A 25,502-nucleotide genomic window follows, 5' to 3' on the forward strand; every position below is an offset into this window, starting at 1 on the left:
CGCCTCGCCGCACCCCAAACATGATGTCAACGAGGAGGCTTTTCCCAGAGGCGTTTGTCAGCTGCAGCTTGCAGGAGCGGCTGGAAGGCAGCACCTTCATGCTGTAGTGCTGCGCCTGAGGCATCTCTTCCCAGGCTGAGCTCACCAGGTTCTGCAACCACTGGGCGGTTTTGTGCACATCCAGGTAGGAGCCGGTGCAGAGGGTGCCAAGGAGGCTGGCAGACGGACTTTTCCTCAGCTCCTCCTCCTGGGGGTGGTGGAGGTAGAACGGCGTGTTCTCCACCAGCTGATCCCTGCTGCAGGTACACGCCAGCTCCACGCGGACGCGGGAGTTCTTTGCCGGCATCTCCGCTGCAGTGCCCAGCTCCAGGTGGAAAACGTGCCCACGGGGGGGCTTAAGGGGCACAAGCAGGCGGTACACAGCATCACGCCCACGGGGACTCCAACCTTCGAAGGCGCTACCCACCCCGATGGCTGGCTGCAGGACCGGGAAGAAACTGTTGGACAAGCGCTCTTGCAGGACAGCCAGGAGGTCGCCCACCAGCTCCTCCACCACGCGGCTCCTGTAGGCCAGGCGCTGCACTGACGACCGGATGCGCTTTGCAAACCTCCCAAACACACGCTTCTCATAGTCGCCAGAACCTTCTCCTGCACATTGTTCGTTGCCGCACTCTGTGCTGCTGCCTGAGCTCTCCTCTGCAGCGCTGCTGCCTGGCTGGGGGCTCCTTTTGCTGAGGTGCCGGCAGAGCCTGAAGATCAGGACGAGGACTGCAGCGAGCGCCCAGACCTGCCAGTGCTGCAAGGCAGCGAAGAGCAGGTCTCCCCAGGCCGAGGCGTTCTGCTCCATGTCCTGCAGCAGCCGAGTCTTGGGCTGGCTCAGCTGCTGCGCGTGCTGCCGCATGTGCCCGCAGGTGGCCTCACCCAGCTCCTGGCAGACCATGTGCAGGAGCTGGAGGATGCTCTGCACGAGCAGGGGGAGGAAGGTTGTGTCAGCCATGGCCTGTGGGAGGAGGGAGAGAAGGGGTTGAGTGGGGCTGGGAGGGCAGGAAGTGGTGGCGCAAGGGCCCTGCCGCTGCACTGCAGGGAGCTGGGGGCAGGCAGGAGAGGGGGCGAGACAGCTGGGGGGCAGCAAGGCCTGCGCCCAGCCCCGGCGGTGGCGGTGGCAGCGTGCCCGGCCCCAGGCGCTCCCGCCAGCAGCTGGGCCCTTGATGCAGGATGAGAACCCACCCCCCCGGGGGCCCGCCGTTCTGCCCGGGCCCCGCTCCGGCCCAGCCTCCCGCCGCCTGCGCACTCACCTCTGGCTCAGGCTGTGCTGGGGCAGCGCTGCCTGCGGGCGCCTTTTATAGCTGCCCCCATTGTGACACGGCCCCTCTGATGTCACAAGCGCCAGAGCGCATCACCGGCACAGCCGCCAACCAGCCCCCCCGCCTCAGCGCCTCACAGCTGCCCCCGGCAACCAGAGCCCCGACAGACACAGAGTACAGGCCCAGCCGGCAGGACAGGGCTGCCAGTTGCTCTGCTTCCACTGCTTTAGCCGCCCCCGCAGAGCATTTGCTGCCGTCCCGGAGTCAGGAGAGAGAGAGAGTCTTGGCCACTTTTCTCCTTCAGCAACAGCTAACGCCAGCTGGATGGCTTTTCCCTCTGCAGATTGACTCCGCTCACCTTGTCCTTCAGCAGCTTCTGCCACTCGTCCTGTAGGACTCCACACCGCAGCATTCCACCTTCGATGCTTTCCTACAGTACGACAAGGCCCATCAGTAACCAGAGCATGCTGGTTCTCATTAGCTGAGAGAATGAGAGTTCATGATATGGTGGAGCTTCCTCAGCACGTGTCACCACCTCCTCTGGTGGCACCCCAAAGGCCTTGCCTTCGGGCCAGTTTGTGATCACTTCTACCATTCCTGGGCAATTAGGGTTTCCTGTTTGAGCTCGCTGTGTCATTGAGGCAATCCACTTACTCCAGGGTAGCATCGGTGGTGTGATGAGTAGAGGGAACTTTACCCTTGAACATCCAGCTCAGTCCTGGTAATGGGGGTGCCAGGAGGAGCTGTGCCTCAGGACCAGGTGGTGTGACTTCATTCAGGCCACGATAGTCTACTGTTAGTCTCCAGTTCCCATCAGACTTTTGCGCTGGCCATATAAGGCTGTTCAAGGGTGAGCGAGTTTTGCTGATCACTCCTTGGCTCTCTAGCCGTTGATAGGAATGAGGGAGTCCCAGTTGGTGCGATACTGCTGTCGATGCACCGTGGCAGCAGCAATTGGCACCTGCTGATCTTTACGCTGGGCACCAGTGCCCACTAGGGCTTTATACTTTTGTGGCTCTGACGTGCCAGGCCATCGAATCCACACAGTCCAACAAATCCAGTTGTCCCTCTCCTCCTCATGGCTGGAGGCAGGGCACCTCAAACGTTGACCACAGCACCTACGATTAGCAGAGGAGTTCCTACCTGGTCCGTAGGATGGCCTACCATAGGTCAGAGCAGCCTTCCAGTTCTCCCTCCCACTTCCTCATGTTCTCTCCATAGTTGCAGAGGCAAAGACACAGGACATCTCGGAGCGGGTTCGATTGGTCTTGAGTCGGAGGGTGGTTTTTCTCTTGAGTAAGGGGCTGTTTTTTCTCAGCAGCTGCACATGGGTGTGTGGCCACTACTCTAGAAGGCGCATTGGTGGTGTAACTCGGGCAGTGATGGCTTTGGCAGACACTCAGTGAGTCGCTGCACCTCCCGCTACCCCCTGTAGGTTGCTACTGAGAAGAGCTGGCACTTTGCTCTTGCCTTGGTCTTGGAGGAGAGGTTATTGGCAGCTGTGAGCCGGGTGCCAGGAGAGACAGGGAGCAGGAGCTGTCCGCGACTTGGCCTGCTGCAAAAAAAGGCCAGAGTGGGTGTTGTAAGAGCAGGGCCCTGGGAGAGCCCGGAGAAGCCACGTCCCTTGGGCTGATGGGCAGCGGGCGCCCATTGGGCTTCTTTAGCTCTCAGACAGAGGCAGCTCTTTTGAGGGGACAATTCTCAGAGATCTTGCAAGTCTTTGCCCATATAGGGTCATTGGATTTCCACAGCAGGTGTCCCAAAGAGAGGTATGAGTACAGGTCTCCTGCCACACAGCTGCCATCAGGCCATGGCTTCTCCTCAAGGTGGCCTGGATGGCGCAAGTGCGTGCCTTGAATTGGAGACATCTCCAAAGCTTTCTGGAACCTCGCTGCACGTGGCTTCTGCTTCGTCGAATACTACACAAGAGCAGACGCTGAACACGCAATGCGATTTATCAACGACACGCGACTAGATGATCGCATCATTCAAACTGACTGGGATGCAGGGTTTAAGGAGGGGCGACAGTATGGAAGAGGAAAAACTGGAGGACAGGTGCGAGATGAATACCGGACAGACTACGATGTGGGAAGAGGTGGCTTCGGCAAGATCATTCAGATGCAGAAAGCAAATCATCAGCCTGCGATCTACTGATTGCCTCGTGGCTCCTAGCTCGTAGAGGGCTCTGTCCTTCCAGAGCTAGCTCTGTTCTCGCATTTTGGATTGGGGTAGGGAGTGAGATCCAAGTTCCAGCAAAAGGTGACCCTCCTTAGACTGTGGATATACATGTATACATTCCCCCTTCCTTCTGGCTAGAGAGGATGTTCTGTGCTGTTACAGGGCAACAAGGGAAAAAAAACACGTGTGACGTGTGCCGGGTGAAGGTTGCGCAGGTCCCACGAGGGTATGGAGAATGAGCCTGGTGCTCGTACAGGAGGCAGAGCCCTGCTCAGCAGTCGTGACACTTGTTCCCTGTGCACAGGGCTCCCCACTCGGGCAGCGTCCTAACCACCTCACGGGGGTCACCCAAGGGCTGTCGGGCTACCAGGGCCACTGCAGGCTCCCTACCTACGGAGCCACCCAGGCAATGTGCAGAGCTGTGGAGGGGAACAAGTGATTGCCATTGCCCCAGCAATGGAGCAGAGACAGGTGCCAGCCTTAGCTCCACAATCAGTGAAAGCAGAGCCCAGCACATCAGCTCTTCAGCAAAATGCTCCGCCACTCTAGGGCAGCCGAGCGCTCAGCACCCTATGCCCGCCTTCCCCCCAAAACCCATGTCCACACATGCACAGACGCACGTTTGGGTGTGAAACAAATGATTTATTGACATCTATGTACAGGGTAAAGCTCCGCGAGGGACAGGGCGGTGGCTGTGCCCGTGGTAACAGGAGTCTCTGTCGCAAGGCTCCTTGCAAGGGCGACTCCAGCCGCATCGCGTCCCACTCCCCAGAGTGCGGTTCTGCTGCAGAGGAAAGGTGTGGCAGCAGTTCCCAGAGCCGACTGAGTAGCGTGTTGTGCGTGCCCAGCGTGCTCAGTTCCGCAGCACCAGTTCCCAGGGGAGTATCTAGGGGACACTAAGAGAGCTCCGTGCGTGAGGAGCTCTTTCGGTGTCCGTAGAAGAGCAGGCTTGTGAGCCGATCTTGCAGCTCATCGGCCTCACGCATTGCCTTGGCGTGGGCGGCTGGGTCATGCAGCAGGCGCTGGAAGAGGTTGAGTGGCTCCGCTGTTTGGAGGGCTGGGGGCAAGACGATGTCCTCGGGCATGTTCTCATTAGCAAAGAAGAAGTGGTCGAGGCGTTTGTCGTGCAGGCAGCCGCGCAGGTACCACAGGATATCCTGCAGCCGCATGAGGAATTCCCTCCTGCTCCAGCTCGACACTGGTAAGGTGTTGAGGAGGTGCATGGCAACCGTCTTGAAGGTAGCGGTGGAAAAGCCGGTGCCCAGCAGGATAGCGGCAAAGAGCTGGAGGCATTTGAGGTGGGAGGTGTCGTGTGGGGCCTGCCTGGCCACATGCCTGAAGAACTTCACCTCTGCCACCGCGTAGCTCTCTGCCCATGTTGTGCTGGGGGTGAGGATGGCCTCTGGAGTCTCCCGGCTGCTCAGGAAGATGTCCGAGTCGCCTCGCCGCACCCCAAACATGATGTCAACGAGGAGGCTTTTCCCAGAGGCGTTTGTCAGCTGCAGCTTGCAGGAGCGGCTGGAAGGCAGCACCTTCATGCTGTAGTGCTGCGCCTGAGGCATCTCTTCCCAGGCTGAGCTCACCAGGTTCTGCAACCACTGGGCGGTTTTGTGCACATCCAGGTAGGAGCCGGTGCAGAGGGTGCCAAGGAGGCTGGCAGACGGACTTTTCCTCAGCTCCTCCTCCTGGGGGTGGTGGAGGTAGAACGGCGTGTTCTCCACCAGCTGATCCCTGCTGCAGGTACACGCCAGCTCCACGCGGACGCGGGAGTTCTTTGCCAGCATCTCCGCTGCAGTGCCCAGCTCCAGGTGGAAAACGTGCCCACGGGGGGGCTTAAGGGGCACAAGCAGGCGGTACACAGCATCACGCCCACGGGGACTCCAACCTTCGAAGGCGCTACCCACCCCGATGGCTGGCTGCAGGACCGGGAAGAAACTGTTGGACAAGCGCTCTTGCAGGACAGCCAGGAGGTCGCCCACCAGCTCCTCCACCACGCGGCTCCTGTAGGCCAGGCGCTGCACTGACGACCGGATGCGCTTTGCAAACCTCCCAAACACACGCTTCTCATAGTCGCCAGAACCTTCTCCTGCACATTGTTCGTTGCCGCACTCTGTGCTGCTGCCTGAGCTCTCCTCTGCAGCGCTGCTGCCTGGCTGGGGGCTCCTTTTGCTGAGGTGCCGGCAGAGCCTGAAGATCAGGACGAGGACTGCAGCGAGCGCCCAGACCTGCCAGTGCTGCAAGGCAGCGAAGAGCAGGTCTCCCCAGGCCGAGGCGTTCTGCTCCATGTCCTGCAGCAGCCGAGTCTTGGGCTGGCTCAGCTGCTGCGCGTGCTGCCGCATGTGCCCGCAGGTGGCCTCACCCAGCTCCTGGCAGACCATGTGCAGGAGCTGGAGGATGCTCTGCACGAGCAGGGGGAGGAAGGTTGTGTCAGCCATGGCCTGTGGGAGGAGGGAGAGAAGGGGTTGAGTGGGGCTGGGAGGGCAGGAAGTGGTGGCGCAAGGGCCCTGCCGCTGCACTGCAGGGAGCTGGGGGCAGGCAGGAGAGGGGGCGAGACAGCTGGGGGGCAGCAAGGCCTGCGCCCAGCCCCGGCGGTGGCGGTGGCAGCGTGCCCGGCCCCAGGCGCTCCCGCCAGCAGCTGGGCCCTTGATGCAGGATGAGAACCCACCCCCCGGGGGCCCGCCGTTCTGCCCGGGCCCCGCTCCGGCCCAGCCTCCCGCCGCCTGCGCACTCACCTCTGGCTCAGGCTGTGCTGGGGCAGCGCTGCCTGCGGGCGCCTTTTATAGCTGCCCCCATTGTGACACGGCCCCTCTGATGTCACAAGCGCCAGAGCGCATCACCGGCACAGCCGCCAACCAGCCCCCCCGCCTCAGCGCCTCACAGCTGCCCCCGGCAACCAGAGCCCCGACAGACACAGAGTACAGGCCCAGCCGGCAGGACAGGGCTGCCAGTTGCTCTGCTTCCACTGCTTTAGCCGCCCCCGCAGAGCATTTGCTGCCGTCCCGGAGTCAGGAGAGAGAGAGAGTCTTGGCCACTTTTCTCCTTCAGCAACAGCTAACGCCAGCTGGATGGCTTTTCCCTCTGCAGATTGACTCCGCTCACCTTGTCCTTCAGCAGCTTCTGCCACTCGTCCTGTAGGACTCCACACCGCAGCATTCCACCTTCGATGCTTTCCTACAGTACGACAAGGCCCATCAGTAACCAGAGCATGCTGGTTCTCATTAGCTGAGAGAATGAGAGTTCATGATATGGTGGAGCTTCCTCAGCACGTGTCACCACCTCCTCTGGTGGCACCCCAAAGGCCTTGCCTTCGGGCCAGTTTGTGATCACTTCTACCATTCCTGGGCAATTAGGGTTTCCTGTTTGAGCTCGCTGTGTCATTGAGGCAATCCACTTACTCCAGGGTAGCATCGGTGGTGTGATGAGTAGAGGGAACTTTACCCTTGAACATCCAGCTCAGTCCTGGTAATGGGGGTGCCAGGAGGAGCTGTGCCTCAGGACCAGGTGGTGTGACTTCATTCAGGCCACGATAGTCTACTGTTAGTCTCCAGTTCCCATCAGACTTTTGCGCTGGCCATATAAGGCTGTTCAAGGGTGAGCGAGTTTTGCTGATCACTCCTTGGCTCTCTAGCCGTTGATAGGAATGAGGGAGTCCCAGTTGGTGCAATACTGCTGTCGATGCACCGTGGCAGCAGCAATTGGCACCTGCTGATCTTTACGCTGGGCACCAGTGCCCACTAGGGCTTTATACTTTTGTGGCTCTGACGTGCCAGGCCATCGAATCCACACAGTCCAACAAATCCAGTTGTCCCTCTCCTCCTCATGGCTGGAGGCAGGGCACCTCAAACGTTGACCACAGCACCTACGATTAGCAGAGGAGTTCCTACCTGGTCCGTAGGATGGCCTACCATAGGTCAGAGCAGCCTTCCAGTTCTCCCTCCCACTTCCTCATGTTCTCTCCATAGTTGCAGAGGCAAAGACACAGGACATCTCGGAGCGGGTTCGATTGGTCTTGAGTCGGAGGGTGGTTTTTCTCTTGAGTAAGGGGCTGTTTTTTCTCAGCAGCTGCACATGGGTGTGTGGCCACTACTCTAGAAGGCGCATTGGTGGTGTAACTCGGGCAGTGATGGCTTTGGCAGACACTCAGTGAGTCGCTGCACCTCCCGCTACCCCCTGTAGGTTGCTACTGAGAAGAGCTGGCACTTTGCTCTTGCCTTGGTCTTGGAGGAGAGGTTATTGGCAGCTGTGAGCCGGGTGCCAGGAGAGACAGGGAGCAGGAGCTGTCCGCGACTTGGCCTGCTGCAAAAAAAGGCCAGAGTGGGTGTTGTAAGAGCAGGGCCCTGGGAGAGCCCGGAGAAGCCACGTCCCTTGGGCTGATGGGCAGCGGGCGCCCATTGGGCTTCTTTAGCTCTCAGACAGAGGCAGCTCTTTTGAGGGGACAATTCTCAGAGATCTTGCAAGTCTTTGCCCATATAGGGTCATTGGATTTCCACAGCAGGTGTCCCAAAGAGAGGTATGAGTACAGGTCTCCTGCCACGCAGCTGCCATCAGGCCATGGCTTCTCCTCAAGGTGGCCTGGATGGCGCAAGTGCGTGCCTTGAATCGGAGACATCTCCAAAGCTTTCTGGAACCTCGCTGCACGTGGCTTCTGCTTCGTCGAATACTACACAAGAGCAGACGCTGAACACGCAATGCGATTTATCAACGACACGCGACTAGATGATCGCATCATTCAAACTGACTGGGATGCAGGGTTTAAGGAGGGGCGACAGTATGGAAGAGGAAAAACTGGAGGACAGGTGCGAGATGAATACCGGACAGACTACGATGTGGGAAGAGGTGGCTTCGGCAAGATCGTTCAGATGCAGAAAGCAAATCATCAGCCTGCGATCTACTGATTGCCTCGTGGCTCCTAGCTCGTAGAGGGCTCTGTCCTTCCAGAGCTAGCTCTGTTCTCGCATTTTGGATTGGGGTAGGGAGTGAGATCCAAGTTCCAGCAAAAGGTGACCCTCCTTAGACTGTGGATATACATGTATACATTCCCCCTTCCTTCTGGCTAGAGAGGATGTTCTGTGCTGTTACAGGGCAACAAGGGAAAAAAAACACGTGTGACGTGTGCCGGGTGAAGGTTGCGCAGGTCCCACGAGGGTATGGAGAATGAGCCTGGTGCTCGTACAGGAGGCAGAGCCCTGCTCAGCAGTCGTGACACTTGTTCCCTGTGCACAGGGCTCCCCACTCGGGCAGCGTCCTAACCACCTCACGGGGGTCACCCAAGGGCTGTCGGGCTACCAGGGCCACTGCAGGCTCCCTACCTACGGAGCCACCCAGGCAATGTGCAGAGCTGTGGAGGGGAACAAGTGATTGCCATTGCCCCAGCAATGGAGCAGAGACAGGTGCCAGCCTTAGCTCCACAATCAGTGAAAGCAGAGCCCAGCACATCAGCTCTTCAGCAAAATGCTCCGCCACTCTAGGGCAGCCGAGCGCTCAGCACCCTATGCCCGCCTTCCCCCCAAAACCCATGTCCACACATGCACAGACGCACGTTTGGGTGTGAAACAAATGATTTATTGACATCTATGTACAGGGTAAAGCTCCGCGAGGGACAGGGCGGTGGCTGTGCCCGTGGTAACAGGAGTCTCTGTCGCAAGGCTCCTTGCAAGGGCGACTCCAGCCGCATCGCGTCCCACTCCCCAGAGTGCGGTTCTGCTGCAGAGGAAAGGTGTGGCAGCAGTTCCCAGAGCCGACTGAGTAGCGTGTTGTGCGTGCCCAGCGTGCTCAGTTCCGCAGCACCAGCTCCCAGGGGAGTATCTAGGGGACACTAAGAGAGCTCCGTGCGTGAGGAGCTCTTTCGGTGTCCGTAGAAGAGCAGGCTTGTGAGCCGATCTTGCAGCTCATCGGCCTCACGCAATGCCTTGGCGTGGGCGGCTGGGTCATGCAGCAGGCGCTGGAAGAGGTTGAGTGGCTCCGCTGTTTGGAGGGCTGGGGGCAAGACGATGTCCTCGGGCATGTTCTCATTAGCAAAGAAGAAGTGGTCGAGGCGTTTGTCGTGCAGGCAGCCGCGCAGGTACCACAGGATATCCTGCAGCCGCATGAGGAATTCCCTCCTGCTCCAGCTCGACACTGGTAAGGTGTTGAGGAGGTGCATGGCAACCGTCTTGAAGGTAGCGGTGGAAAAGCCGGTGCCCAGCAGGATAGCGGCAAAGAGCTGGAGGCATTTGAGGTGGGAGGTGTCGTGTGGGGCCTGCCTGGCCACATGCCTGAAGAACTTCACCTCTGCCACCGCGTAGCTCTCTGCCCATGTTGTGCTGGGGGTGAGGATGGCCTCTGGAGTCTCCCGGCTGCTCAGGAAGATGTCCGAGTCGCCTCGCCGCACCCCAAACATGATGTCAACGAGGAGGCTTTTCCCAGAGGCGTTTGTCAGCTGCAGCTTGCAGGAGCGGCTGGAAGGCAGCACCTTCATGCTGTAGTGCTGCGCCTGAGGCATCTCTTCCCAGGCTGAGCTCACCAGGTTCTGCAACCACTGGGCGGTTTTGTGCACATCCAGGTAGGAGCCGGTGCAGAGGGTGCCAAGGAGGCTGGCAGACGGATTTTTCCTCAGCTCCTCCTCCTGGGGGTGGTGGAGGTAGAACGGCGTGTTCTCCACCAGCTGATCCCTGCTGCAGCTACACGCCAGCTCCACGCGGACGCGGGAGTTCTTTGCCGGCATCTCCGCTGCAGTGCCCAGCTCCAGGTGGAAAACGTGCCCACGGGGGGGCTTAAGGGGCACAAGCAGGCGGTACACAGCATCACGCCCACGGGGACTCCAACCTTCGAAGGCGCTACCCACCCCGATGGCTGGCTGCAGGACCGGGAAGAAACTGTTCGACAAGCGCTCTTGCAGGACAGCCAGGAGGTCGCCCACCAGCTCCTCCACCACGCGGCTCCTGTAGGCCAGGCGCTGCACTGACGACCGGATGCGCTTTGCAAACCTCCCAAACACACGCTTCTCATAGTCGCCAGAACCTTCTCCTGCACATTGTTCGTTGCCGCACTCTGTGCTGCTGCCTGAGCTCTCCTCTGCAGCGCTGCTGCCTGGCTGGGGGCTCCTTTTGCTGAGGCGCCGGCAGAGCCTGAAGATCAGGACGAGGACTGCAGTGAGCGCCCAGACCTGCCAGTGCTGCAAGGCAGCGAAGAGCAGGTCTCCCTAGGCCGAGGCGTTCTGCTCCATGTCCTGCAGCAGCCGAGTCTTGGGCTGGCTCAGCTGCTGCGCATGCTGCCGCATGTGCCCGCAGGTGGCCTCACCCAGCTCCTGGCAGACCATGTGCAGGAGCTGGAGGATGCTCTGCACGAGCAGGGGGAGGAAGGTTGTGTCAGCCATGGCCTGCGGGAGGAGGGAGAGAAGGGGTTGAGTGGGGCTGGGAGGGCAGGAAGTGGTGGCGCAAGGGCCCTGCCGCTGCACTGCAGCGAGCTGGGGGCAGGCAGGAGAGGGGGCGAGACAGCTGGGGGGCAGCAAGGCCTGCGCCCAGCCCCGGTGGCGGCGGTGGCAGCGTGCCCGGCCCCAGGCGCTCCCGCCAGCGGCTGGGCCCTTGATGCAGGATGAGAACCCACCCCCCCGGGGGCCCGCCGTTCTGCCCGGGCCCCGCTCCGGCCCAGCCTCCCGCCGCCTGCGCACTCACCTCTGGCTCAGGCTGTGCTGGGGCAGCGCTGCCTGCGGGCGCCTTTTATAGCTGCCCCCATTGTGACACGGCCCCTCTGATGTCACAAGCGCCAGAGCGCATCACCGGCACAGCCGCCAACCAGCCCCCCCGCCTCAGCGCCTCACAGCTGCCCCCGGCAACCAGAGCCCCGACAGACACAGAGTACAGGCCCAGCCGGCAGGACAGGGCTGCCAGTTGCTCTGCTTCCACTGCTTTAGCCGCCCCCGCAGAGCATTTGCTGCCGTCCCGGAGTCAGGAGAGAGAGAGAGTCTTGGCCACTTTTCTCCTTCAGCAACAGCTAACGCCAGCTGGATGGCTTTTCCCTCTGCAGATTGACTCCGCTCACCTTGTCCTTCAGCAGCTTCTGCCACTCGTCCTGTAGGACTCCACACCGCAGCATTCCACCTTCGATGCTTTCCTACAGTACGACAAGGCCCATCAGTAACCAGAGCATGCTGGTTCTCATTAGCTGAGAGAATGAGAGTTCATGATATGGTGGAGCTTCCTCAGCACGTGTCACCACCTCCTCTGGTGGCACCCCAAAGGCCTTGCCTTCGGGCCAGTTTGTGATCACTTCTTCCATTCCTGGGCAATTAGGGTTTCCTGTTTGAGCTCGCTGTGTCATTGAGGCAATCCACTTACTCCAGGGTAGCATCGGTGGTGTGATGAGTAGAGGGAACTTTACCCTTGAACATCCAGCTCAGTCCTGGTAATGGGGGTGCCAGGAGGAGCTGTGCCTCAGGACCAGGTGGTGTGACTTCATTCAGGCCACGATAGTCTACTGTTAGTCTCCAGTTCCCATCAGACTTTTGCGCTGGCCATATAAGGCTGTTCAAGGGTGAGCGAGTTTTGCTGATCACTCCTTGGCTCTCTAGCCGTTGATAGGAATGAGGGAGTCCCAGTTGGTGCGATACTGCTGTCGATGCACCGTGGCAGCAGCAATTGGCACCTGCTGATCTTTACGCTGGGCACCAGTGCCCACTAGGGCTTTATACTTTTGTGGCTCTGACGTGCCAGGCCATTGAATCCACACAGTCCAACAAATCCAGTTGTCCCTCTCCTCCTCATGGCTGGAGGCAGGGCACCTCAAACGTTGACCACAGCACCTACGATTAGCAGAGGAGTTCCTACCTGGTCCGTAGGATGGCCTACCATAGGTCAGAGCAGCCTTCCAGTTCTCCCTCCCACTTCCTCATGTTCTCTCCATAGTTGCAGAGGCAAAGACACAGGACATCTCGGAGCGGGTTCGATTGGTCTTGAGTCGGAGGGTGGTTTTTCTCTTGAGTAAGGGGCTGTTTTTTCTCAGCAGCTGCACATGGGTGTGTGGCCACTACTCTAGAAGGCGCATTGGTGGTGTAACTCGGGCAGTGATGGCTTTGGCAGACACTCAGTGAGTCGCTGCACCTCCCGCTACCCCCTGTAGGTTGCTACTGAGAAGAGCTGGCACTTTGCTCTTGCCTTGGTCTTGGAGGAGAGGTTATTGGCAGCTGTGAGCCGGGTGCCAGGAGAGACAGGGAGCAGGAGCTGTCCGCGACTTGGCCTGCTGCAAAAAAAGGCCAGAGTGGGTGTTGTAAGAGCAGGGCCCTGGGAGAGCCCGGAGAAGCCACGTCCCTTGGGCTGATGGGCAGCGGGCGCCCATTGGGCTTCTTTAGCTCTCAGACAGAGGCAGCTCTTTTGAGGGGACAATTCTCAGAGATCTTGCAAGTCTTTGCCCATATAGGGTCATTGGATTTCCACAGCAGGTGTCCCAAAGAGAGGTATGAGTACAGGTCTCCTGCCACGCAGCTGCCATCAGGCCATGGCTTCTCCTCAAGGTGGCCTGGATGGCGCAAGTGCGTGCCTTGAATTGGAGACATCTCCAAAGCTTTCTGGAACCTCGCTGCACGTGGCTTCTGCTTCGTCGAATACTACACAAGAGCAGACGCTGAACACGCAATGCGATTTATCAACGACACGCGACTAGATGATCGCATCATTCAAACTGACTGGGATGCAGGGTTTAAGGAGGGGCGACAGTATGGAAGAGGAAAAACTGGAGGACAGGTGCGAGATGAATACCGGACAGACTACGATGTGGGAAGAGGTGGCTTCGGCAAGATCATTCAGATGCAGAAAGCAAATCATCAGCCTGCGATCTACTGATTGCCTCGTGGCTCCTAGCTCGTAGAGGGCTCTGTCCTTCCAGAGCTAGCTCTGTTCTCACATTTTGGATTGGGGTAGGGAGTGAGATCCAAGTTCCAGCAAAAGGTGACCCTCCTTAGACTGTGGATATACATGTATACATTCCCCCTTCCTTCTGGCTAGAGAGGATGTTCTGTGCTGTTACAGGGCAACAAGGGAAAAAAAACACGTGTGACGTGTGCCGGGTGAAGGTTGCGCAGGTCCCACGAGGGTATGGAGAATGAGCCTGGTGCTCGTACAGGAGGCAGAGCCCTGCTCAGCAGTCGTGACACTTGTTCCCTGTGCACAGGGCTCCCCACTCGGGCAGCGTCCTAACCACCTCACGGGGGTCACCCAAGGGCTGTCGGGCTACCAGGGCCACTGCAGGCTCCCTACCTACGGAGCCACCCAGGCAATGTGCAGAGCTGTGGAGGGGAACAAGTGATTGCCATTGCCCCAGCACTGGAGCAGAGACAGGTGGCAGCCTTAGCTCCACAATCAGTGAAAGCAGAGCCCAGCACATCAGCTCTTCAGCAAAATGCTCCGCCACTCTAGGGCAGCCGAGCGCTCAGCACCCTATGCCCGCCTTCCCCCCAAAACCCATGTCCACACATGCACAGACGCACGTTTGGGTGTGAAACAAATGATTTATTGACATCTATGTACAGGGTAAAGCTCCGCGAGGGACAGGGCGGTGGCTGTGCCCGTGGTAACAGGAGTCTCTGTCGCAAGGCTCCTTGCAAGGGCGACTCCAGCCGCATCGCGTCCCACTCCCCAGAGTGCGGTTCTGCTGCAGAGGAAAGGTGTGGCAGCAGTTCCCAGAGCCGACTGAGTAGCGTGTTGTGCGTGCCCAGCGTGCTCAGTTCCGCAGCACCAGCTCCCAGGGGAGTATCTAGGGGACACTAAGAGAGCTCCGTGCGTGAGGAGGTCTTTCGGTGTCCGTAGAAGAGCAGGCTTGTGAGCCGATCTTGCAGCTCATCGGCCTCACGCATTGCCTTGGCGTGGGCGGCTGGGTCATGCAGCAGGCGCTGGAAGAGGTTGAGTGGCTCCGCTGTTTGGAGGGCTGGGGGCAAGACGATGTCCTCGGGCATGTTCTCATTAGCAAAGAAGAAGTGGTCGAGGCGTTTGTCGTGCAGGCAGCCGCGCAGGTACCACAGGATATCCTGCAGCCGCATGAGGAATTCCCTCCTGCTCCAGCTCGACACTGGTAAGGTGTTGAGGAGGTGCATGGCAACCGTCTTGAAGGTAGCGGTGGAAAAGCCGGTGCCCAGCAGGATAGCGGCAAAGAGCTGGAGGCATTTGAGGTGGGAGGTGTCGTGTGGGGCCTGCCTGGCCACATGCCTGAAGAACTTCACCTCTGCCACCGCGTAGCTCTCTGCCCATGTTGTGCTGGGGGTGAGGATGGCCTCTGGAGTCTCCCGGCTGCTCAGGAAGATGTCCGAGTCGCCTCGCCGCACCCCAAACATGATGTCAACGAGGAGGCTTTTCCCAGAGGCGTTTGTCAGCTGCAGCTTGCAGGAGCGGCTGGAAGGCAGCACCTTCATGCTGTAGTGCTGCGCCTGAGGCATCTCTTCCCAGGCTGAGCTCACCAGGTTCTGCAACCACTGGGCGGTTTTGTGCACATCCAGGTAGGAGCCGGTGCAGAGGGTGCCAAGGAGGCTGGCAGACGGATTTTTCCTCAGCTCCTCCTCCTGGGGGTGGTGGAGGTAGAACGGCGTGTTCTCCACCAGCTGATCCCTGCTGCAGGTACACGCCAGCTCCACGCGGACGCGGGAGTTCTTTGCCGGCATCTCCGCTGCAGTGCCCAGCTCCAGGTGGAAAACGTGCCCACGGGGGGGCTTAAGGGGCACAAGCAGGCGGTACACAGCATCACGCCCACGGGGACTCCAACCTTCGAAGGCGCTACCCACCCCGATGGCTGGCTGCAGGACCGGGAAGAAACTGTTGGACAAGCGCTCTTGCAGGACAGCCAGGAGGTCGCCCACCAGCTCCTCCACCACGCGGCTCCTGTAGGCCAGGCGCTGCACTGACGACCGGATGCGCTTTGCAAACCTCCCAAACACACGCTTCTCATAGTCGCCAGAACCTTCTCCTGCACATTGTTCGTTGCCGCACTCTGTGCTGCTGCCTGAGCTCTCCTCTGCAGCGCTGCTGCCTGGCTGGGGGCTCCTTTTGCTGAGGTGCCGGCAGAGCCTGAAGATCAGGACGAGGACTGCAGCGAGCGCCCAGACCTGCCAGTGCTGCAAGGCAGCAAAGAGCAGGTCTCCCCAGGCCGAGGCGTTCTGCTCCATGTCCTGCAGCAGCCGAGTCTTGGGCTGGCTCAGCTGCTGCGCGTGCTGCCGCATGTGCCCGCAGGTGGCCTCACCCAGCTCCTGGCAGACCATGTGCAGGAGCTGGAGGATGCTCTGCACGAGCAGGGGGAGGAAGGTTGTGTCAGCCATGGCCTGTGGGAGGAGGGAGAGAAGGGGTTGAGTGGGGCTGGGAGGGCAGGAAGTGGTGGCGCAAGGGCCCTGCCGCTGCACTGCAGGGAGCTGGGGGCAGGCAGGAGAGGGGGCGAGACAGCTGGGGGGCAGCAAGGCCTGCGCCCAGCCCCGGTGGCGGCGGTGGCAGCGTGCCCGGCCCCAGGCGCTCCCGCCAGCGGCTGGGCCCTTGATGCAGGATGAGAACCCACCCCCCCGGGGGCCCGCCGTTCTGCCCGGGCCCCGCTCCGGCCCAGCCTCCCGCCGCCTGCGCACTCACCTCTGGCTCAGGCTGTGCTGGGGCAGCGCTGCCTGCGGGCGCCTTTTATAGCTGCCCCCATTGTGACACGGCCCCTCTGATGTCACAAGCGCCAGAGCGCATCACCGGCACAGCCGCCAACCAGCCCCCCCGCCTCAGCGCCTCACAGCTGCCCCCGGCAACCAGAGCCCCGACAGACACAGAGTACAGGCCCAGCCGGCAGGACAGGGCTGCCAGTTGCTCTGCTTCCACTGCTTTAGCCGCCCCCGCAGAGCATTTGCTGCCGTCCCAGAGTCAGGAGAGAGAGAGAGTCTTGGCCACTTTTCTCCTTCAGCAACAGCTAACGCCAGCTGGATGGCTTTTCCCTCTGCAGATTGACTCCGCTCACCTTGTCCTTCAGCAGCTTCTGCCACTCGTCCTGTAGGACTCCACACCGCAGCATTCCACCTTCGATGCTTTCCTACAGTACGACAAGGCCCATCAGTAACCAGAGCATGCTGGTTCTCATTAGCTGAGAGAATGAGAGTTCATGATATGGTGGAGCTTCCTCAGCACGTGTCACCACCTCCTCTGGTGGCACCCCAAAGGCCTTGCCTTCGGGCCAGTTTGTGATCACTTCTTCCATTCCTGGGCAATTAGGGTTTCCTGTTTGAGCTCGCTGTGTCATTGAGGCAATCCACTTACTCCAGGGTAGCATCGGTGGTGTGATGAGTAGAGGGAACTTTACCCTTGAACATCCAGCTCAGTCCTGGTAATGGGGGTGCCAGGAGGAGCTGTGCCTCAGGACCAGGTGGTGTGACTTCATTCAGGCCACGATAGTCTACTGTTAGTCTCCAGTTCCCATCAGACTTTTGCGCTGGCCATATAAGGCTGTTCAAGGGTGAGCGAGTTTTGCTGATCACTCCTTGGCTCTCTAGCCGTTGATAGGAATGAGGGAGTCCCAGTTGGTGCGATACTGCTGTCGATGCACCGTGGCAGCAGCAATTGGCACCTGCTGATCTTTACGCTGGGCACCAGTGCCCACTAGGGCTTTATACTTTTGTGGCTCTGACGTGCCAGGCCATCGAATCCACACAGTCCAACAAATCCAGTTGTCCCTCTCCTCCTCATGGCTGGAGGCAGGGCACCTCAAACGTTGACCACAGCACCTACGATTAGCAGAGGAGTTCCTACCTGGTCCGTAGGATGGCCTACCATAGGTCAGAGCAGCCTTCCAGTTCTCCCTCCCACTTCCTCATGTTCTCTCCATAGTTGCAGAGGCAAAGACACAGGACATCTCGGAGCGGGTTCGATTGGTCTTGAGTCGGAGGGTGGTTTTTCTCTTGAGTAAGGGGCTGTTTTTTCTCAGCAGCTGCACATGGGTGTGTGGCCACTACTCTAGAAGGCGCATTGGTGGTGTAACTCGGGCAGTGATGGCTTTGGCAGACACTCAGTGAGTCGCTGCACCTCCCGCTACCCCCTGTAGGTTGCTACTGAGAAGAGCTGGCACTTTGCTCTTGCCTTGGTCTTGGAGGAGAGGTTATTGGCAGCTGTGAGCCGGGTGCCAGGAGAGACAGGGAGCAGGAGCTGTCCGCGACTTGGCCTGCTGCAAAAAAAGGCCAGAGTGGGTGTTGTAAGAGCAGGGCCCTGGGAGAGCCCGGAGAAGCCACGTCCCTTGGGCTGATGGGCAGCGGGCGCCCATTGGGCTTCTTTAGCTCTCAGACAGAGGCAGCTCTTTTGAGGGGACAATTCTCAGAGATCTTGCAAGTCTTTGCCCATATAGGGTCATTGGATTTCCACAGCAGGTGTCCCAAAGAGAGGTATGAGTACAGGTCTCCTGCCACGCAGCTGCCATCAGGCCATGGCTTCTCCTCAAGGTGGCCTGGATGGCGCAAGTGCGTGCCTTGAATTGGAGACATCTCCAAAGCTTTCTGGAACCTCGCTGCACGTGGCTTCTGCTTCATCGAATACTACACAAGAGCAGACGCTGAACACGCAATGCGATTTATCAATGACACGCGACTAGATGATCGCATCATTCAAACTGACTGGGATGCAGGGTTTAAGGAGGGGCAACAGTATGGAAGAGGAAAAACTGGAGGACAGGTGCGAGATGAATACCGGACAGACTACGATGTGGGAAGAGGTGGCTTCGGCAAGATCATTCAGATGCAGAAAGCAAATCATCAGCCTGCGATCTACTGATTGCCTCGTGGCTCCTAGCTCGTAGAGGGCTCTGTCCTTCCAGAGCTAGCTCTGTTCTCGCATTTTGGATTGGGGTAGGGAGTGAGATCCAAGTTCCAGCAAAAGGTGACCCTCCTTAGACTGTGGATATACATGTATACATTCCCCCTTCCTTCTGGCTAGAGAGGATGTTCTGTGCTGTTACAGGGCAACAAGGGAAAAAAAACACGTGTGACGTGTGCCGGGTGAAGGTTGCGCAGGTCCCACGAGGGTATGGAGAATGAGCCTGGTGCTCGTACAGGAGGCAGAGCCCTGCTCAGCAGTCGTGACACTTGTTCCCTGTGCACAGGGCTCCCCACTCGGGCAGCGTCCTAACCACCTCACGGGGGTCACCCAAGGGCTGTCGGGCTACCAGGGCCACTGCAGGCTCCCTACCTACGGAGCCACCCAGGCAATGTGCAGAGCTGTGGAGGGGAACAAGTGATTGCCATTGCCCCAGCACTGGAGCAGAGACAGGTGCTAGCCTTAGCTCCACAATCAGTGAAAGCAGAGCCCAGCACATCAGCTCTTCAGCAAAATGCTCCGCCACTCTAGGGCAGCCGAGCGCTCAGCACCCTATGCCCGCCTTCCCCCCAAAACCCATGTCCACACATGCACAGACGCACGTTTGGGTGTGAAACAAATGATTTATTGACATCTATGTACAGGGTAAAGCTCCGCGAGGGACAGGGCGGTGGCTGTGCCCGTGGTAACAGGAGTCTCTGTCGCAAGGCTCCTTGCAAGGGCGACTCCAGCCGCATCGCGTCCCACTCCCCAGAGTGCGGTTCTGCTGCAGAGGAAAGGTGTGGCAGCAGTTCCCAGAGCCGACTGAGTAGCGTGTTGTGCGTGCCCAGCGTGCTCAGTTCCGCAGCACCAGCTCCCAGGGGAGTATCTAGGGGACACTAAGAGAGCTCCGTGCGTGAGGAGGTCTTTCGGTGTCCGTAGAAGAGCAGGCTTGTGAGCCGATCTTGCAGCTCATCGGCCTCACGCATTGCCTTGGCGTGGGCGGCTGGGTCATGCAGCAGGCGCTGGAAGAGGTTGAGTGGCTCCGCTGTTTGGAGGGCTGGGGGCAAGACGATGTCCTCGGGCATGTTCTCATTAGCAAAGAAGAAGTGGTCGAGGCGTTTGTCGTGCAGGCAGCCGCGCAGGTACCACAGGATATCCTGCAGCCGCATGAGGAATTCCCTCTTGCTCCAGCTCGACACTGGTAAGGTGTTGAGGAGGTGCATGGCAACCGTCTTGAAGGTAGCGGTGGAAAAGCCGGTGCCCAGCAGGATAGCGGCAAAGAGCTGGAGGCATTTGAGGTGGGAGGTGTCGTGTGGGGCCTGCCTGGCCACATGCCTGAAGAACTTCACCTCTGCCACCGCGTAGCTCTCTGCCCATGTTGTGCTGGGGGTGAGGATGGCCTCTGGAGTCTCCCGGCTGCTCAGGAAGATGTCCGAGTCGCCTCGCCGCACCCCAAACATGATGTCAACGAGGAGGCTTTTCCCAGAGGCGTTTGTCAGCTGCAGCTTGCAGGAGCGGCTGGAAGGCAGCACCTTCATGCTGTAGTGCTGCGCCTGAGGCATCTCTTCCCAGGCTGAGCTCACCAGGTTCTGCAACCACTGGGCGGTTTTGTGCACATCCAGGTAGGAGCCGGTGCAGAGGGTGCCAAGGAGGCTGGCAGACGGATTTTTCCTCAGCTCCTCCTCCTGGGGGTGGTGGAGGTAGAACGGCGTGTTCTCCACCAGCTGATCCCTGCTGCAGGTACACGCCAGCTCCACGCGGACGCGGGAGTTCTTTGCCGGCATCTCCGCTGCAGTGCCCAGCTCCAGGTGGAAAACGTGCCCACGGGGGGGCTTAAGGGGCACAAGCAGGCGGTACACAGCATCACGCCCATGGGGACTCCAACCTTCGAAGGCGCTACCCACCCCGATGGCTGGCTGCAGGACCGGGAAGAAACTGTTGGACAAGCGCTCTTGCAGGACAGCCAGGAGGTCGCCCACCAGCTCCTCCACCACGCGGCTCCTGTAGGCCAGGCGCTGCACTGACGACCGGATGCGCTTTGCAAACCTCCCAAACACACGCTTCTCATAGTCGCCAGAACCTTCTCCTGCACATTGTTCGTTGCCGCACTCTGTGCTGCTGCCTGAGCTCTCCTCTGCAGCGCTGCTGCCTGGCTGGGGGCTCCTTTTGCTGAGGTGCCGGCAGAGCCTGAAGATCAGGACGAGGACTGCAGCGAGCGCCCAGACCTGCCAGTGCTGCAAGGCAGCGAAGAGCAGGTCTCCCCAGGCCGAGGCGTTCTGCTCCATGTCCTGCAGCAGCCGAGTCTTGGGCTGGCTCAGCTGCTGCGCGTGCTGCCGCATGTGCCCGCAGGTGGCCTCACCCAGCTCCTGGCAGACCATGTGCAGGAGCTGGAGGATGCTCTGCACGAGCAGGGGGAGGAAGGTTGTGTCAGCCATGGCCTGTGGGAGGAGGGAGAGAAGGGGTTGAGTGGGGCTGGGAGGGCAGGAAGTGGTGGCGCAAGGGCCCTGCCGCTGCACTGCAGGGAGCTGGGGGCAGGCAGGAGAGGGGGCGAGACAGCTGGGGGGCAGCAAGGCCTGCGCCCAGCCCCGGTGGCGGCGGTGGCAGCGTGCCCGGCCCCAGGCGCTCCCGCCAGCGGCTGGGCCCTTGATGCAGGATGAGAACCCACCCCCCCGGGGGCCCGCCGTTCTGCCCGGGCCCCGCTCCGGCCCAGCCTCCCGCCGCCTGCGCACTCACCTCTGGCTCAGGCTGTGCTGGGGCAGCGCTGCCTGCGGGCGCCTTTTATAGCTGCCCCCATTGTGACACGGCCCCTCTGATGTCACAAGCGCCAGAGCGCATCACCGGCACAGCCGCCAACCAGCCCCCCCGCCTCAGCGCCTCACAGCTGCCCCCGGCAACCAGAGCCCCGACAGACACAGAGTACAGGCCCAGCCGGCAGGACAGGGCTGCCAGTTGCTCTGCTTCCACTGCTTTAGCCGCCCCCGCAGAGCATTTGCTGCCGTCCCAGAGTCAGGAGAGAGAGAGAGTCTTGGCCACTTTTCTCCTTCAGCAACAGCTAACGCCAGCTGGATGGCTTTTCCCTCTGCAGATTGACTCCGCTCACCTTGTCCTTCAGCAGCTTCTGCCACTCGTCCTGTAGGACTCCACACCGCAGCATTCCACCTTCGATGCTTTCCTACAGTACGACAAGGCCCATCAGTAACCAGAGCATGCTGGTTCTCATTAGCTGAGAGAATGAGAGTTCATGATATGGTGGAGCTTCCTCAGCACGTGTCACCACCTCCTCTGGTGGCACCCCAAAGGCCTTGCCTTCGGGCCAGTTTGTGATCACTTCTTCCATTCCTGGGCAATTAGGGTTTCCTGTTTGAGCTCGCTGTGTCATTGAGGCAATCCACTTACTCCAGGGTAGCATCGGTGGTGTGATGAGTAGAGGGAACTTTACCCTTGAACATCCAGCTCAGTCCTGTTAATGGGGGTGCCAGGAGGAGCTGTGCCTCAGGACCAGGTGGTGTGACTTCATTCAGGCCACGATAGTCTACTGTTAGTCTCCAGTTCCCATCAGACTTTTGCGCTGGCCATATAAGGCTGTTCAAGGGTGAGCGAGTTTTGCTGATCACTCCTTGGCTCTCTAGCCGTTGATAGGAATGAGGGAGTCCCAGTTGGTGCGATACTGCTGTCGATGCACCGTGGCAGCAGCAATTGGCACCTGCTGATCTTTACGCTGGGCACCAGTGCCCACTAGGGCTTTATACTTTTGTGGCTCTGACGTGCCAGGCCATCGAATCCACACAGTCCAACAAATCCAGTTGTCCCTCTCCTCCTCATGGCTGGAGGCAGGGCACCTCAAACGTTGACCACAGCACCTACGATTAGCAGAGGAGTTCCTACCTGGTCCGTAGGATGGCCTACCATAGGTCAGAGCAGCCTTCCAGTTCTCCCTCCCACTTCCTCATGTTCTCTCCATAGTTGCAGAGGCAAAGACACAGGACATCTCGGAGCGGGTTCGATTGGTCTTGAGTCGGAGGGTGGTTTTTCTCTTGAGTAAGGGGCTGTTTTTTCTCAGCAGCTGCACATGGGTGTGTGGCCACTACTCTAGAAGGCGCATTGGTGGTGTAACTCGGGCAGTGATGGCTTTGGCAGACACTCAGTGAGTCGCTGCACCTCCCGCTACCCCCTGTAGGTTGCTACTGAGAAGAGCTGGCACTTTGCTCTTGCCTTGGTCTTGGAGGAGAGGTTATTGGCAGCTGTGAGCCGGGTGCCAGGAGAGACAGGGAGCAGGAGCTGTCCGCGACTTGGCCTGCTGCAAAAAAAGGCCAGAGTGGGTGTTGTAAGAGCAGGGCCCTGGGAGAGCCCGGAGAAGCCACGTCCCTTGGGCTGATGGGCAGCGGGCGCCCATTGGGCTTCTTTAGCTCTCAGACAGAGGCAGCTCTTTTGAGGGGACAATTCTCAGAGATCTTGCAAGTCTTTGCCCATATAGGGTCATTGGATTTCCACAGCAGGTGTCCCAAAGAGAGGTATGAGTACAGGTCTCCTGCCACGCAGCTGCCATCAGGCCATGGCTTCTCCTCAAGGTGGCCTGGATGGCGCAAGTGCGTGCCTTGAATTGGAGACATCTCCAAAGCTTTCTGGAACCTCGCTGCACGTGGCTTCTGCTTCATCGAATACTACACAAGAGCAGACGCTGAACACGCAATGCGATTTATCAATGACACGCGACTAGATGATCGCATCATTCAAACTGACTGGGATGCAGGGTTTAAGGAGGGGCAACAGTATGGAAGAGGAAAAACTGGAGGACAGGTGCGAGATGAATACCGGACAGACTACGATGTGGGAAGAGGTGGCTTCGGCAAGATCATTCAGATGCAGAAAGCAAATCATCAGCCTGCGATCTACTGATTGCCTCGTGGCTCCTAGCTCGTAGAGGGCTCTGTCCTTCCAGAGCTAGCTCTGTTCTCGCATTTTGGATTGGGGTAGGGAGTGAGATCCAAGTTCCAGCAAAAGGTGACCCTCCTTAGACTGTGGATATACATGTATACATTCCCCCTTCCTTCTGGCTAGAGAGGATGTTCTGTGCTGTTACAGGGCAACAAGGGAAAAAAAACACGTGTGACGTGTGCCGGGTGAAGGTTGCGCAGGTCCCACGAGGGTATGGAGAATGAGCCTGGTGCTCGTACAGGAGGCAGAGCCCTGCTCAGCAGTCGTGACACTTGTTCCCTGTGCACAGGGCTCCCCACTCGGGCAGCGTCCTAACCACCTCACGGGGGTCACCCAAGGGCTGTCGGGCTACCAGGGCCACTGCAGGCTCCCTACCTACGGAGCCACCCAGGCAATGTGCAGAGCTGTGGAGGGGAACAAGTGATTGCCATTGCCCCAGCACTGGAGCAGAGACAGGTGCTAGCCTTAGCTCCACAATCAGTGAAAGCAGAGCCCAGCACATCAGCTCTTCAGCAAAATGCTCCACCACTCTAGGGCAGCCGAGCGCTCAGCACCCTATGCCCGCCTTCCCCCCAAAACCCATGTCCACACATGCACAGACGCACGTTTGGGTGTGAAACAAATGATTTATTGACATCTATGTACAGGGTAAAGCTCCGCGAGGGACAGGGCGGTGGCTGTGCCCGTGGTAACAGGAGTCTCTGTCGCAAGGCTCCTTGCAAGGGCGACTCCAGCCGCATCGCGTCCCACTCCCCAGAGTGCGGTTCTGCTGCAGAGGAAAGGTGTGGCAGCAGTTCCCAGAGCCGACTGAGTAGCGTGTTGTGCGTGCCCAGCGTGCTCAGTTCCGCAGCACCAGCTCCCAGGGGAGTATCTAGGGGACACTAAGAGAGCTCCGTGCGTGAGGAGGTCTTTCGGTGTCCGTAGAAGAGCAGGCTTGTGAGCCGATCTTGCAGCTCATCGGCCTCACGCATTGCCTTGGCGTGGGCGGCTGGGTCATGCAGCAGGCGCTGGAAGAGGTTGAGTGGCTCCGCTGTTTGGAGGGCTGGGGGCAAGACGATGTCCTCGGGCATGTTCTCATTAGCAAAGAAGAAGTGGTCGAGGCGTTTGTCGTGCAGGCAGCCGCGCAGGTACCACAGGATATCCTGCAGCCGCATGAGGAATTCCCTCCTGCTCCAGCTCGACACTGGTAAGGTGTTGAGGAGGTGCATGGCAACCGTCTTGAAGGTAGCGGTGGAAAAGCCAGTGCCCAGCAGGATAGCGGCAAAGAGCTGGAGGCATTTGAGGTGGGAGGTGTCGTGTGGGGCCTGCCTGGCCACATGCCTGAAGAACTTCACCTCTGCCACCGCGTAGCTCTCTGCCCATGTTGTGCTGGGGGTGAGGATGGCCTCTGGAGTCTCCCGGCTGCTCAGGAAGATGTCCGAGTCGCCTCGCCGCACCCCAAACATGATGTCAACGAGGAGGCTTTTCCCAGAGGCGTTTGTCAGCTGCAGCTTGCAGGAGCGGCTGGAAGGCAGCACCTTCATGCTGTAGTGCTGCGCCTGAGGCATCTCTTCCCAGGCTGAGCTCACCAGGTTCTGCAACCACTGGGCGGTTTTGTGCACATCCAGGTAGGAGCCGGTGCAGAGGGTGCCAAGGAGGCTGGCAGACGGACTTTTCCTCAGCTCCTCCTCCTGGGGGTGGTGGAGGTAGAACGGCGTGTTCTCCACCAGCTGATCCCTGCTGCAGGTACACGCCAGCTCCACGCGGACGCGGGAGTTCTTTGCCGGCATCTCCGCTGCAGTGCCCAGCTCCAGGTGGAAAACGTGCCCACGGGGGGGCTTAAGGGGCACAAGCAGGCGGTACACAGCATCACGCCCACGGGGACTCCAACCTTCGAAGGCGCTACCCACCCCGATGGCTGGCTGCAGGACCGGGAAGAAACTGTTGGACAAGCGCTCTTGCAGGACAGCCAGGAGGTCGCCCACCAGCTCCTCCACCACGCGGCTCCTGTAGGCCAGGCGCTGCACTGACGACCGGATGCGCTTTGCAAACCTCCCAAACACACGCTTCTCATAGTCGCCAGAACCTTCTCCTGCACATTGTTCGTTGCCGCACTCTGTGCTGCTGCCTGAGCTCTCCTCTGCAGCGCTGCTGCCTGGCTGGGGGCTCCTTTTGCTGAGGTGCCGGCAGAGCCTGAAGATCAGGACGAGGACTGCAGCGAGCGCCCAGACCTGCCAGTGCTGCAAGGCAGCAAAGAGCAGGTCTCCCCAGGCCGAGGCGTTCTGCTCCATGTCCTGCAGCAGCCGAGTCTTGGGCTGGCTCAGCTGCTGCGCGTGCTGCCGCATGT

General features: G+C 59.5%; 1 protein-coding gene across 1 annotated transcript in view; it reads right to left on the reverse strand.

Moving 5' to 3' along the window:
- The window catches only part of LOC309684918 (uncharacterized protein), a gene marked incomplete at both ends in the record, with an annotated part of 95,188 nt that overhangs the window by 25,279 nt on the left and 44,407 nt on the right, over positions 1 to 25,502 (reverse strand). The window contains 3 exons of the mRNA XM_082500752.1: positions 9,384 to 9,462; positions 9,694 to 9,939; positions 10,210 to 10,402. Coding sequence (XP_082356878.1) covers positions 9,384 to 9,462; positions 9,694 to 9,939; positions 10,210 to 10,402 — 518 coding nt within the window. The remainder of the gene's footprint in view (positions 1 to 9,383; positions 9,463 to 9,693; positions 9,940 to 10,209; positions 10,403 to 25,502) is intronic.

This window comes from Vanellus vanellus, assembly GCF_965231255.1.
Source record: "Vanellus vanellus genome assembly, contig: HAP1_SCAFFOLD_260, whole genome shotgun sequence".
NCBI classification, from domain to species: Eukaryota; Metazoa; Chordata; class Aves; order Charadriiformes; family Charadriidae; genus Vanellus; species Vanellus vanellus.